The sequence below is a fragment of the Plasmodium inui genome (genome assembly GCF_000524495.1).
Source record: "Plasmodium inui San Antonio 1 unplaced genomic scaffold supercont1.16, whole genome shotgun sequence".
Taxonomy (NCBI): Eukaryota; Apicomplexa; class Aconoidasida; order Haemosporida; family Plasmodiidae; genus Plasmodium; species Plasmodium inui.
This window is the reverse complement of record NW_008481850.1, coordinates 109344-123749: the sequence shown is the minus strand read 5'-3', so window position 1 is coordinate 123749 and position 14406 is coordinate 109344. Positions and strand designations below refer to the sequence as shown.

At 48.5% G+C, this 14406-nt stretch overlaps 3 protein-coding genes across 3 annotated transcripts; 2 read left to right on the top strand and 1 right to left on the bottom strand.

The window, feature by feature from the left end:
- Positions 1-94: 94 nt before the first annotated feature.
- C922_03622 (hypothetical protein) lies at positions 95-5306 on the top strand (the record flags this gene model as incomplete). Its single annotated transcript, XM_008819214.1, has 5 exons — positions 95-142; positions 393-435; positions 585-664; positions 848-4070; positions 4207-5306. 5 exons carry the CDS (start codon positions 95-97, stop codon positions 5304-5306), a joined length of 4494 nt encoding a protein of 1497 aa, XP_008817436.1.
- A 402-nt stretch (positions 5307-5708) lies between these two features.
- C922_03621 (hypothetical protein) lies at positions 5709-9560 on the bottom strand (the record flags this gene model as incomplete). Its single annotated transcript, XM_008819213.1, has 2 exons — positions 5709-5846; positions 6048-9560. 2 exons carry the CDS (start codon positions 9558-9560, stop codon positions 5709-5711), a joined length of 3651 nt encoding a protein of 1216 aa, XP_008817435.1.
- Positions 9561-13064: 3504 nt separating this feature from the next.
- On the top strand, positions 13065-14055 carry C922_03620 (CAMK protein kinase; the record flags this gene model as incomplete). Its single annotated transcript, XM_008819212.1, has 4 exons — positions 13065-13168; positions 13276-13564; positions 13664-13720; positions 13945-14055. 4 exons carry the CDS (start codon positions 13065-13067, stop codon positions 14053-14055), a joined length of 561 nt encoding a protein of 186 aa, XP_008817434.1.
- Positions 14056-14406: the final 351 nt, after the last annotated feature.

The window sequence follows — 14406 nt, the reverse complement described above, 5'->3', positions numbered from 1 at the left end:
ATGGCATTTATTTTTCCCCCTTAAGCAATCTACGTATTAACCAATGTGTGTAAAAAAAAAAAAAAGAAAACTCAAATGAACGAACTTGCAAAATATGCCTGAAGTGGTGGACGAGTTGAAGTTATTCCTAACCAACTTGGCAGTAACAGAAAAAAAAAAAAAAAAGAAAAAGACGGCAGAGACGACGACACCATGTGAAAGATGCACACGTGGCAACTCTGCCAACCGTAGTAATGGTGTCGCTGATGCGCGCTTGGCACGTGCATGGGATCTTCCTACCTGTGCACATGAACTTGGTCCGCTTCATCTGCTTCGTTCACTTCATCCGATTGTCCCACTTGGACTGAATCATCCTCATCTTCGCCTTCCTCTTCCTCTCCCTCTTTCTTAAGAAAGGGTCCGAATCAGTTGACGCGAAGGATCTTCTGAGCGCAGGTTGGCCGAAAAGATTCCTCTACCCGCGCGCACCGCAGAGTTGTGGGTGCTTTACCTCTGTGTGTACTTACCTGCCCACACACCAACGTGCGGTCATTGCACAGATAAAAAAAAAAAAAAGAAATTCGTGTGCCTTTCCTTTCGCAAAGGGATCGCCGACAAGTCCGTCATACAAAACATTGAAGCCAAACTCGGGGGGAGTCCCTGGAATGTGGAAAGATTGATAGAGGTAAAAGGAAGGCGCAAAAAAAAAAGGAAAACGGGAAAACACACAACGGGGGAGGATAGCCATAAATTGCCCCCCAAGACACCTCCAATTACTCGAAAGGAAACAAAGGACTCTGTTCCCCCCTCCCCACCGCATGCGTGAGAAAAACACACGAATGACTTCTCTCCTTTTTTCATAACACAGCTGGGCATAGATACAATTCAGAGTGGACATGAAAATGGAGACTACAATGAGGAAGACAATCAGGAGGACAATGAGAAGGACAATCAGGACGAGGAGGAGCATGAACTGGAGCAGAGGCAAGACAGCAGCGATGACTTGATTTCCGACTTGGGGAGTGCTCGCGTGGTGAGGCGCCAATTCGGGCCTCCCGTCGATGCGGAGAGTTACGGGGGTGGCGGCGAACAGAGCGGTGCCCAGCCGGGTGATGGCTCCTCCGAGGACTCATATGATTTCACCGCTAATCAGGCCGCTAGTCACACCGATGACCACAATGGCAGCCAGACAGTCCAGCGTTGTGAGCACCAGGGGGAGACTCCCATGAAAGAAGCAGACTTCTTTCACACAAATATAACATTGAAGAGCTGTTCCTCCATTGCAGAAGAAGTAAAGAAGCAAGCACAACAGAGCTGCATTAACCTTCACCCCGTGGTTAAAGAGTTCATTTGTTTGTTAGTTTTTTTGTTTGCCCGCATAAGGGAGGAGGGCGGACGGGCGGGAACTTCACGGGGAGACAACGCCGACCAGAGTGACGACCAGAATGCCGACGTCAGTAGTGATGGGAGCGGTGGAAAGAAATGCAACGGAGGTGGCCGTGGCAGGAGATGTAACATGGTTCGAGGTGGGCGCACGGGACCCAGCCGGTATGCACTGCTCCCAAAGGGGTCCACCGCAGAATACGAAGAGCACCCCCCAGATGTGTACCCGGGGAAGAGGAAAAAAATAAGAAAAATCAAATACCTGAATAGGTCTGGCCAAGAATGTGCCTCCATCTGTAAAGAGATATGCTGGAAGGAAGACCAAAGGGGGGAAGACCCTTCGTCGAATTCTAACGGCACCAATGGAGAGAGTGACGAAGAAGAGGGAAATTTCCCCTTCAGTGGGTACTCAAATGGAGAGCCTAGTTCAGGTGCACATTACAGAAATGAGCAATCCTCTCTGAAGAGTCCCAATACCTGCAATAGGAGATGTCACCATGGAGAGGACATGCAGTCTGTCCTGTTCACCTTAAACCGGAAGGAAGACGACAAATATCAATACAACGATAAGGACAGATATCAATACAGCATGGACGACATAGAACAAGCATTGGAAAAAGGAAATGTAAACAGAGTGTGCGAAAAGATCTATAAACACATGAAGAGAGTTAGCCAAATGAAGAATGACCAAATGACACAGAAGAACATTGACCTAATTACATCTCTCCTTTATTTGACTTATACTCATCTTGGATTGTCTCTCCTCAGATCAAGGGAGGTGTTCCTCAAGTTGTGTCATCTGAGAAAACAGTTTCAGAAATATAAGGAAAAAAGCAAACAATTAAAAAGAGAGTTGGAGAAAAAAGTCAAAACATACTACCAGAAGATAAAATCGAGTGAGGAGTGTACAGAGGAATGCGAAAGACTTAAGGCTTCTTACGAGGAAGTGAAGAAGGACAACGATAAGCTAAAAAGGTATGACTTTATTTTGCACAGATTGAGGATGAAGGTTCATCTCTTAGAGGCGGACAAAGTTCTGCTGGCCAAAAGGAAAGAGGAGCTGGAACTTGTGGTCAGACGGAAAGGAGCCTACTTTGTTGGCAGCAGGCAGGGGGCGGAAGTGAAGGCGACCAAGGAGAAGGTCACCCAGAAGGAAGTCACCACGGCGAGAATAACGAAGTTGGTGCCGAAGCGCCCCCCAGAGAGATCCGGTCTGATTCAGTACCCCTTCCAGAGTGACAAAGATGGAGACCCCCTGCCGGATGGAACACGAAAATCGGAGGACAACATTGGTGAGGAACAACAGGCGGTGAACCACATTGTAGAGATCTCCCCAGCTGATCAGCACGCCGGGGAGAAACTAATCTTCCCTCGAAAATCTGAATCGACAAAAGAAAGCGAAACGAAAAAATCAGCATGCCATATGGTAGAGAAATCCATACAAACAATGGAAGAGATCCAGTTTTGGGGGCACAGAATCAGTCGGTCTCATTCATTGTGCAGAGGGAAGGAAGAAACGGGGGAGTGCAATCCAGGGGGACTGACGGACTTAGGGGGCGGTCCTCCCTGTTGGGAAGAAATGACCGATGTGATGGGAAGTGCTGCATGGGAGAACCGAAGAAGGAAGGGGATGACCTCGAAAAAAGGAAGACCCAGTGACCGCAAGGATACCGAACGAAAACACACCTCACCATTCGTGAGGGATATCCTTCGGACGTGCGGAAGAACGGCACTCGTCCATGTGGAGTCCACTCACCTGGTGCGTTGTCTTCAGCTCCGTCCTCCGCTTTGTCTTCCACCCTTCATGAGACACGGGGGAGACAAGGCGGTGTTGGAGAGGTTCCATTTTGGTGAGGCTGCCCAGTTTGAAAAGAATCCTAACAGGGGGTGCTTCCCTGCAGGGGTGGAAGCGGCACTGAAGGTTGGACTCCCCAAACAAGTGGTCACTCCCCTGTGGAGGAAAACCATAATTGAAAACTTGTGTGGATACATGGTGAGAAGTCACCTCAGTGGTGGTACACCTGCTTCCCATGTGCGACTCCTTAACCAATTAGCAGATGTTTATTGGCGCTTTAGTTTATATGACGAGGGGGTAGACGAAATAGAAGTTGTGGGTGCCAACTCGATTCGTCGTGGTGTCCGTTCCTTCAGAGACTTCCTGGATCGACTCTCCTTCGAAACAAGTCGCATTCTAAGTCACCTCCTCTCACAGCAGGAGAGCATCGCACAGAGTTGGGAAGCCTTCATTTCTTCGTTCTGTTGCCATTTCTTTAGAGGGGAAAATGAGCTTCTTCTAACGTGCCATGAAGGCATGTGTGCAGAGGGAGACGACTCCAGTGTTTCCGCTTTATCCCTGAAAGGGGGGAGTGAGGACCGAGTCGGTGGGATCCTCAGCGATGATTACCTCTTTAGGGATCACTCCCTTGGCAACCAAATCTTCTACCCTAATGGCACCATCACAGAAGCTAACACATCAGAAGGATTAAACTACTTTGGACTCTTCCCCCCCGTTGGTGTCTACGTCCGGGGGGTGACTCACCATTGGGCATCTACCCCTCACACACAAAGGGGGGGAGCATTCCCATGGAACGAAATGGACCAAAGGGCAGAGACTCACACCAACAGGAAGGATTCACCACTTGAGGGAGCAGATCAACTTACTCTCCATAGAGGTTCCCCCGTAAAGGATATCTACCCAAACCATGAAAGTAAAAGAAAAAAAAAAGAAACCGTCTCGAGATGGTAACGCGTTTTCCATTTCTTCTTCATTTCACTTTCCCAATCGGCGCAGTACTCTTTACACCCCTTCACAAAGCACATATGATGCGAACCTCCCATCTGCAGGATTGACAAAATTCTACGTGGACACAAAGACACACGTGATGTACGTCACTGTTGATGGCACACTTGGGGAAGGTCAGCTGACGGGCCGCTCGCCAAATGAACATAGAGAATGGGAGTCCCACCCCCAGATGGGAAGTATCGCGAAACAGGCTGTACATCACACATGTCAGTGTTCTCCCCAACAGAGCAACAATCCTAGTAGGAAGGTTCTGCCCCTGGTATGGGAATCCCCTTTAAGGATGAAGAAAAAAGGAAGAGGGGTGGGACGCGCAAGGAGGAGGGGTGTTATTAACCAAGGGGGGTGGAGACGACAATTGTCCAACGTTGGAAACACCGGAGGGATGATCCATTCGGGGGTGAGAAACCCCATAGAAGATGATACTACTGAGCAACAATCCATACAGATGCTCCGTCCGTGCAGCTCCACCAAGAGCGACGTGACGTGGAACAGGGGTGCAGGCGCTGTGGTCAACCTGGGAAGAGAGGCGTGGTTCACCATACGGGGAGGAAATAAACGGTTCTGCTATCCGAATGGCAGGGGAGAATCCTCTCATGGGAGGATTTCCACTCATGACGGAGGTCCCCGCGACCGCAGCAACATTAACCACGTCAGTGACCTTATAGCAAAGGGACACCGTTATGGGGTCAGGGACGGAAAGAAGAAATTCCTTTTGGTGGGGTGGCGAAAGAGAGTGAAAGCCTGCCACCGGGTTTTGAGAGGCACCTCCAGAGGGGGAACACGGAAGATGGAAAAAGGTTACCTGAACGAGTGGGGCAACAGGAACCGGTCCTGCGAGTTGATAAGAAAGAACAGAATGTGGATCGTGGCAATTTCCCTGTTTTTACTTCTAATTGTCTTGATTGATTCGTACCTTTTTGGCGGATCAATCCTTCTGTCCCTCTTGTATTGTGTCTGCCTTGCCATGCTCCTAACCGTTTCGATGATTAAGCAGTTAATCCATATGATGCACGTCCCATTCAGTGAGAAGATATTATCGCAGGATTGGTTGGATTTTCTTTGTGTTTATTTCATTCGCATGGTGAATCATTTTCACCGCGGGTGGTATGAGAGTGGCGAGGGAGTCCCGCGACCGTCCTAGCGGGGTGCCCCCACGGGAAGAGCCGGGATGTAGGAAGGGGAAAAAATGCATCCCCCGTCGTTTTTTTTTTTCTGGAGGCCCTTCCTTACCCCCCCATGTTGTGCATTAGTTTTCTGCTTTATTGTGAACATTCTCATGAGATCATTTATCCGTCGTGAGGAGAGAAAACATTCGAAGTTTTGAAATGGGGGTGTGACAAGGTTTATTCAGGTGGGGTACCACCTATTGTGGTGTGACACTTGCTATTGTAGCGTACCACCTCTTACGGTGCACACATGTCCGTGGGTGAGGTGTGTATGTGAGGAAAAATTGCTTCCCTTTTGAGTCACCCGGATGGACGAAAAGGACGAAATGTTCCCCCCAATCGGAGGCAAATTTCTTCAGAGGGGAAGCCACCCTTTGTTAATCACCACTGGAGAGTTCCCCCTCATCAGGTGCTTCCAATTTTTCCCTTTCTGCGTCTTCTGAAAATGTTAGTGGGGACTCTACACCTGACTGGGTGTGGCACAGGTAGGGGTGCAATCCAGTTTGGGCATTTCTCTGCACGGGGAGGGGAGAGAATGACATGACAGGAATGGAATGTAAGAAGAAAAAAAAAAAAAACACAAATAAATAATCACAATACGAAGTCAGGGGAAGATTCCGCAACGGGGCCATGTCGAACTGCACAAGTGGGTGGCACCACCAGGACAGGGTGTGACGCGGCTCACCATGCTTGACGGGTATGTGCGGCCTTCCTACGCGCATGACGGATGTGTGCTGCTCTCCTACGCCCATGATGGATGTGTGCTGCTGTCCTACGCGCATGACGGATGTGTGCGGCCTCCCCACTCCCTTTACACTGCAGGTCGGCGTGCACGAGGAGTTCCCTTTCTCAGGGAGGACCGAAAGGATTAATGCCACAATCTTCGTTCTTCGCAGCTCCTCCAGATGTCTCTTGACGCTTCTTCGCAGACTGCGCAGATAGTCCCGTTGGGTGGTCTCCCTTCTTGTGGTTGCAAATTTGGTTGGGGAGGTGATCCCGGTGGAGCGGTCGCCCCCCGTGAGTGCCGAGTTTACCTTCCTAAATTGGCTCCTCAGAAAGGAAAAAATCGCAGCACAGTTGTCCAAAAGGTCCGTCTTAATGTTCGTTGCGAGCGGCATCTGCTCCCTTCTTTTGAGTTGAACCTGACGGAGGTACTCCTCACGTGGTGCCCTGTTCTCACTGGAGCATAGGAACATTTTTCCACTCTTCATGGCATTAATTTTGTCTTCTGATTTGCTCAGAGTATCCAAATGGGACAGGAAAAGTGGACTACTCCTGAGGGCATTCCATCCATTTGGCGATTCAAATCCCTCCGTTTTGATGTCGCTTCTTCCGTTGAGGAACTCCTTCACTCGTTGCGAAGAGAAGCTTCCAACATGAACGAGGTTCTCTTCAAATGTATGACTATCTAAAATTGCCTCCTCGACGCTAGTCTTATCTGTCAGGCTCATTTCACTTTTTTTTAATTTCCCTTCCTGCTCATCTTTCGCATTTTCGTCTGCCTCTTCCTTCGTGGTGAGGATGGAATATTCTCCTTCATGTGCTTCCATTAGTGAATGCTTTTCCGATGAGTCTGTCTTCTGGAGGTGGCACCCATGCGGACTCCTCCGCGCAGCTTCGCTTAACACTGGAGTAACAACCATTTGGAGATCTTCCCCCTGGGGTGGACTACTCGTGGGAGAAGACTCCCCTTCTTTAGTGACTTCCACCCCAGGTTGGTTCTTCCTTTCGTTTTTCTTCCTCTCCTTGGAGTCCATCTCCTGCTTAACCACACTGTTGTTGTTATCTTCCCCCTTCAACGAGATACCTACACCGTTGTTTTCCCCCTTTTTTCCTGCTCTCCTTTTATTGAGACACTCTTTCTGGTGCTTCCTCTGGTGAATCAAAATATATGTGTTGACGTGCCTCATCAGATTCTTCTGCCGGTCTATGTATCTTCTCAGGAGCGCTTCATTTTTCATTTCTTGCAGAAACAGCTCGCAGGTATCTGCGCGCGGGTAAGACTCAGGGTTGTATCTTCCCTTTGGCCTGAGTTCCCCATCTGCCGCATCTGCTTTCCCACTGATTGACCCTTCCCGCCGATGCTCCAACATTCTCTTGGCCCGCTTAAGAAACTGTACCAAATCTGTCCCCGGATGGGCGGGTGATCCTCCTAATACTACTCCCGCTCCTGCTCCTCCTCCTCTGACTGGATGCACCTCTCTAATCCTTTTTACCTCGTTTAAGATTTTCCTCTTCAGTCTGGTGATGGCCTTTTTGTACCGAACGATGTGGCACATTTCGTCCACCGGGTTGAGTTTGTCCACGGGGTCGATTTGGTGAGTCTGGCCGGGTTTGTCAGTCTGGTCCATTCTGTGAATCTGGCCGCGTTTCTCCACCGGGCCAACTTCTTTAACCTTTGCATGGCTCGGGATGCCCTTTTTTGCCCTCTTTCCTCTGGATTTCCCCTTCCCCTTTTTCCTTGGCACCGTCTGGGACTCCTGATCGCTCTTCCGTGGGAGACTTAGTGGTTCGTTCTTTCCCCCGGTTTTCTCCTCATCGGGCTCCCCCCCAAGGGACTTCTCTCCATTAAGAGGACTCTCCTCTGCGCTTTCCCCCCTGAACTGTTCTTCCTTCTGGGTGTCCATTTCAAAAAGAGTGGCAGGAGGAGAAATGTTTTCATTCCGCTTCACCGCTTCTCCCCTCCCAACTGTAGAATGTGTCATTCCATGTGTGTATCCCTCCTGTGTGTATCCCCCCCTGTGGACATCTCCGCCATCCCTCACAACATTGCAGCTTCTTCTCCCTCTGTCCTTGTCGTAGGAAGAGACGGAAGAAATTACATTGGAGGACGAAGAAGATGGCAAAGACGATGACGAAGATGAAGAGGATGACGATGGCAAAGAGGATGACGATGGCAAAGAGGATGACGATGGCAAAGAGGACGATGATACAGTGAGGATGAGGGAGTTCTCCAAAGAATGGTCAATCTTGATGTGTAAGTTGCTCGTGTGCCTATTTTCTTCACATGGAGGGGGAGGATCTTTCTTTGCTCCCTTACATGGTGTTTCCCATTTGGGGTTCTTAATTCGATGCGGTCCACTCCAGATGTCACTACTACAGCTGCTGCGATGGACGGAAACCAAATTTGGCCTATCGACGGGAGGACGGCCCCTTTGAAGGTTAAACCCTGACCCACGAGGGAGTCCTTCTCTCCTCCCGTTGGTCGTCTTCTTCATTCCCTCCCTCTTCATTCCGTCCTTCTTCACCAATTCGGCTGAGTTCACCACTTTAGTCCTCGAACCATTTCCCTCCCCGAGGCCCAAATTAGGACAGCTCTTCTTCCCATGTACCGCAGAAGGTACTAAGTCTATGGCATAGTGATTTTTAAAATCATCTTTCTGTTTCTTTTTTCCTCTTAAGATTTGCACTAAGCGGGAGGAGTTATTACTTCCAGAAGAATGGAGAGTATCTTTTCTGTGTCTTTTCATTTTATCATTACTTCTGAGGTCCGCTTGGGTGTCTTTTTCCTTCTTGCAGAGTTGTGAGCAGCGACGGTGTTGTCCGGCTGGACGTTCTCCTGATGTGTCTTTTGTGGTGATGGGTGGCGATGGATGGAGTTGCTTCGTGGTCTCCTCGCCGGGTTTTTGCGCCTCCAGGGGATGTTCCTCCCCGGACGCTTTCGTCAACTCTTCCCTCAGATCCGCCTTTAGCCCCTCCGGTGACGCTTTCTTCGGCACCAGCCTGACGCTCCTCTGCTGGGACCTGAGGCACTGCTTTCCTGTCCTGTGGGTCCCCCTCGCCGAGCTTATTTTTTGAGAAGAGGCATGGCTTCCCCTTTGCAGAGCGATCTTGTCTCCCCTTTGCATGGCGACCTTCTCCCCCCCAGTTATGCAAAACGAATGGTAGCGGAAGACATTTTCCTTTTTTTTAGGACCATCCGAAGTCCTTTCCTTGGAGAAGTTGGCTCTGCTGAGGCAGTGCAGCAGGTGCAGCTTGTCGCTTTCGGAGATGAAGGAGTTTCTTTTGCCCCCTCTTAATTTTCCCTCGTTCGGTGTATGCTGCTCAATTGGTTCGGGGGACCCACTTTTTTCATTTGCACCCCCCCCTGGTTGCAGCTTCTCCTCTTGACAGTCCCCTGAGAAAAGCACGTTGGTGTATTTTTTTCCTTTCATCCTCTGTTCGTATTTCTTAATCAAATCAAAGAGGTTTTTATTCCCATCGAGATTTACGAATAAGCTTTCTTCCATTTTTGGTTTCTGCTCGATGGATGTGTCTTCGGGGAAGGGAAGAATTGCGGGGGGGGGAGGTGCCTCTGCGCCGCAGAGTTGTTTGCATTCGATCTAGGGTGTTGTTCTCTTCACGCAAAAAAGGTTTAGCCACGATCATACGGATGACATAGCGACGATCTTGCGGATGGCATGGCAACTGACTCGGCTTGCACTCACACATACCGGCCGTGTCCTCATTCTGTCATTCTCTCTAAACCAAGGGACGTTGCAATCGTTTCTCCATCAATCGTGACAAGTGAGAAAAAATTTCAACCTTCATGGGGAAAGACAAAACAGAACTGCTACGTTAGTATATCCACATTTGCCTCATGACTTAGGGAGCGACATGATTTGGACTTTCGGAGGGAAGGGGAAGCTTCCCTATTCTTCGTGCGGGTTAGTGCAAAACCCCATGGTTGGTCTGATGACCTCCACAAAAATAAAATAAAAAAAAAAAAAAAGACCTGTTCCATTTCTGTCTTGCCACCCTCGGAAGGAAGCGATTGCATGTATTTCTAGAAGTTAGTCCCGTAGTTTTTTCTGCATGTATTTCCCCCAGTTTGTGCCCTTCCCCAAATGAAAGCGAGGAAGTAGGCTTCTCTAAATGGGTGAAGGGGCTAAACGACTAATCGGTCGATCCTCAACAAAGGGGGGACTGCACGACCACTATCACCATCACCCCCTTTGTCAACTTCACCCCGATGTAGCATTTTGCACGCATGTGTGTGGAATGGCATGGGCGTACACTTCACATGAAAATTAAGACAGTACGAACCTTGGAACAAAAAAGCAATGAAGAGAAATCTCACGCGCATTGTATGCCCTGTATTATGCCAGCACAGTTTGGCAGAAGAAGAAAAAAAAAATTCACAGCATGTTTATTTTTCCGCTTCTCCGAGGAGCATTCACATGAACAAGCAGCAAGGGACAAAATAAACATGTCATAATTTTTTTTTTTTTTTTTTTTTTTAATTTTAAAAAAAGAACTGTTCTGTCCACTTTCGCAATAGCCATATGTGGATCTACCTCTTTAACTTTTTTTTTCCTTGACGAACAAAATTGACAAATGGTGGATCCTTTTTGGGGGGAAAGTCCCCGTGCCGAATACGGTTAATTACTCGCCTTGCTAAGCCTTTCGGCGGACCTCAATGGAGAAGAGGGCTTCTCACAAGTTTGGGTCCCAGAACGGTTTAGATTTGCAAATGGGGTGGAGACTCCATGTGGAGACTCCGGTGTAGAGACTCAAATGGATTGCGAAAAATGGGCAAGATACTCCCACTGGTATATCCAATGCTGCGAATTCATTCCAGCTGTTTCCAGCTGCACCCCGAAATGATGACAGAGCGGGGGGTCACTAAGGCTCGACCGACCGGTCCTTCTAGCCCCCCACGCTGAGGGCCGATATGCCTACCAATGAGAACCTACCAATTTGGCTATCTACTTTGGAAGGACCATCTTCCCTTCTGTGATTCCAGCAGGGGGGGGGGTCCACTTCTTTTTCCAGTTGGGCCGTTTGGCTAACTCCATTTTGACTGTTCCTTCCCGGTTGCGTCTTTCGGAAGGGTCACGGAGGATCTCCCAAAATGTGTACATAAATAAATGTATGAGCCAAGTACATGTTCGTGTTAAGAACAAGCGGCCAGTTTCCCCCTTGGGGTGCGCGGACAAATAATCCCCTCGTTTTCTTTTCCTCACGACTCCCTACTGAACGGGGGCGCACGTGCAACAGAATCGACATATGTATGGCGAAATGGGAATAAAGCTCTCTCCATTGTTCCATCTCAAATTGGATGATCCTTCTTTTAAAACTGAAGGCTCTACTGGGCAATTCGATCTGCGCAACATAGCGGCGTTGGTTACGTTGGGGAGGTGGTAAACAATTAGACATTTTTTTAAGTGCGCATCATTGGCTCCCTTTTGGGCTTATCGCTAATTCAGCTGTTTCCCCAGAGGGGAGAGTTGCTCCCTCGTTACAACCTGCGACCATTTATCTACATATATTATGCATATCATCATTAATATTATTATCTCATCATCGTCGTCATCTTTGGTTTTTTTTTTTTTTTTTCCTACGCGCTGCGGCACAAGTTGCTTCGCCCCTGCGAGCTGCAGCCGTGAGCGAACAAACAGGGGGGAAGCCTCTCGTAGGCGGTGCAGGGCGACGGTGCATTCCCGCATGGGTCTCGTCCCCGTGTAGCTGTTTTGAGCATCCCCCCGCAGAGTTTGCAGTTACGGTCCGCATCACTCTGTAAGCTCTCCTCCAATTTATTTCTTCACCACGACGCGTTCTATGTTATCTTTTCCGTGCCACTTTTCTCGACACCATCTTCCACGTTTGCTCTATTTTTCGTGCTGTGCCTTTCCTACATATGTCATCCCCTGCTCTACCTGCCACCCTGTTAGAAAAGGTTCTCTGCCTTTTTTTCTTTCCCCCTCCAGCGTTGTTCTGCGATGTAGAGTGACTCCTTCCGAGCAGCGCCCATAGGTGCATACGATCATACGTACATAGGCTCATACGTACATTATACGTACTTGTTCCCCGGGTGACAGCGCGCGACTCACTCCAGCTTGACCTGGCTCGATTTATTCAGTGCTCCCCCACCTCCTCTTAGCACAGCAACTTTGCGGCGAAACGACATACCTACGCGTGTATGTCGCCAAACGCGCATGCATACAAATAAGGGGGAAGGCCCTGCGCGTCACGCACCTGAACAAAGGAAAACAAAAAAAAAAAAAAAAAAGTAAAAGTAGGAGTAAAAAAAAACAACCATCAGTCGGAACTGCAATGAGAACTATGCGCGCTTTGTCGCGTCTTTGAATGTCGCCCCGACGGTGTCCCACGTCATCGAAGCGCAGCTGCCTTGAGTTTTGTTTTTCTTTTTTTTTTCTTTCGAATGTGATATAAAAAAGCGTAAGAGAGTGGAAAAAGCCTCGGCCCGCAAAACTGCTTATGCGCGTTAACGTGTTCGTCTACGCATGCGTGTATGGGTCGCTCCTCTGTTTGTTTGTCCACAAGTGAATTTTTTTTTTTTTTACGAAAAAGTTTTATTTGCTAGAGCGTCCGGAGTGCCCCCCTGTTGTGTATATGCGTCTTTTCTGCAGAGCCTTGCGTGGCGAAGTTTGCATGTAGCGATTTCGCACCCTGTCGTTTCTCGGAGAGGTGTTTTGGCCGCTCGATCTCTTCACCATTTAGGCGCACTGCCGCACCGGCCAAGAAGGAAGCGGCAAAGGGCTCCCAAGCCAACCAATGTCTTCGCAAGGATGATGGATTTTCTTCAGTTTTTCATCACTCCAACACTTTCTAATTCGTATTGAGGAAAAGGAGAAGCTACTTCAATGGACAGAAATGCCTCTTCATTTTTGCAAAATGCTTTCCACAGTGTGTACAAACATACATGCATGTCACTGGTTTTGTTTCCCGCCCCCGTGTCTCCTTGCTCCTTCCTACGTTAAAGCTAGCACTCGATTGGGGCATGAAGTAAAATGGGAAATGCAATAAATAAACTGATTGAGCATTACAGTAATGTAGAGAGGAAGAAGAAAAGCGAGTACAAGTTTGGGAAGGTGTTGGGCTGCGGGTCGTTTGGGTAAGAGTTGTGGGAGCGTAGTGAGAGTGTCAACGTGCAGTGATAGTTTCTACGCGTTTGCCTTTGAGTGGTTACCCCTCATGCAGCCGCAAAACCCACCCCCACAGAGTTGTGCGAGAATGCATCAACAGACAAACGAAGGAAATATACGCCGTGAAGATCATAAAAAAGAAGAAAAAACACAAAAAAAATCTCAACTTTGAGAAAATGGTGAAAAATGAAATAAAGTACCTCTCCGTAATGAGCCACGAAAACATCATCAAATTTAAGGACTTCTTTGAGGACAAATATAAATTCTACATCATTCTGGAGAAGTGTGAGGGGGGCGAGTTGTTCTATACAGTCGTGAAAAATAAGTGTCTACTGGAGAGTGACTCCATCCAGATAGTACGCCAGGTGGGTGTGTCTTAATCGAGTTTCCCATTCAAGGCTTCTTTATTTGAGAAATCCTTTCTGACTTGCCTCCACATCACCTCTACTTCACCTCCCCCTCAGATCTGCTGTGCACTGGAATATTTGCACTCCAGGAATATAATTCACCGGGACATTAAGGTATGGCGAGAGGGGAAGCGGCGCCAATGGAGAAGTCATCCGAACGGAGAAGTTATCCCAAGGGAGGGTTCATCTAAACGGAGGAGTCACCTCAACAGAGGAGTCATCTCAACAGAGGAGTCATCTCAACAGAGGAGTCATCTCAACAGAGGAGTCATCTCAACAGAGGAGTCATCTCAACAGAGGAGTCATCTCAACGGATTTCCCCTTTTTTTCCCCCTCAGGCAGAGAACTTCCTCTTTAAAAATAAAAACACGAAAAGCATCAAGTTGATAGACTTCGGAATGGCCAAGAAGGTGAGCGCCAAACCGTCAGCTGGACGAGGGAACAAGTGAACAATTGGACATGTGGGTGATTGGACATGTGGACGATTGGACATGTGGACGATTGGACATGTGGACGTGTGTACCTGTGTACCTGTGGATGTGTGTACCTGTGGATGTGTGTACCTGTGTTCCCGTGGACAGCGCGTCCCCAGACTACTGGCACACACGGTTCGGCAGCCCCCCCAAACGCTGCAATTTTATCCCCTCTAGGTGAACTGCGAATACCTAACCGAATTGTGCGGCTCCCCCCACTACATTTCGCCTGAACTGATCAGGTAAGAAGAAAAAAAGGAAGAAGAAAAAAAAATAATAAAATAAAATAAATAAATAAAGTGAAGTAAAATAAAATAAATCCTTTTA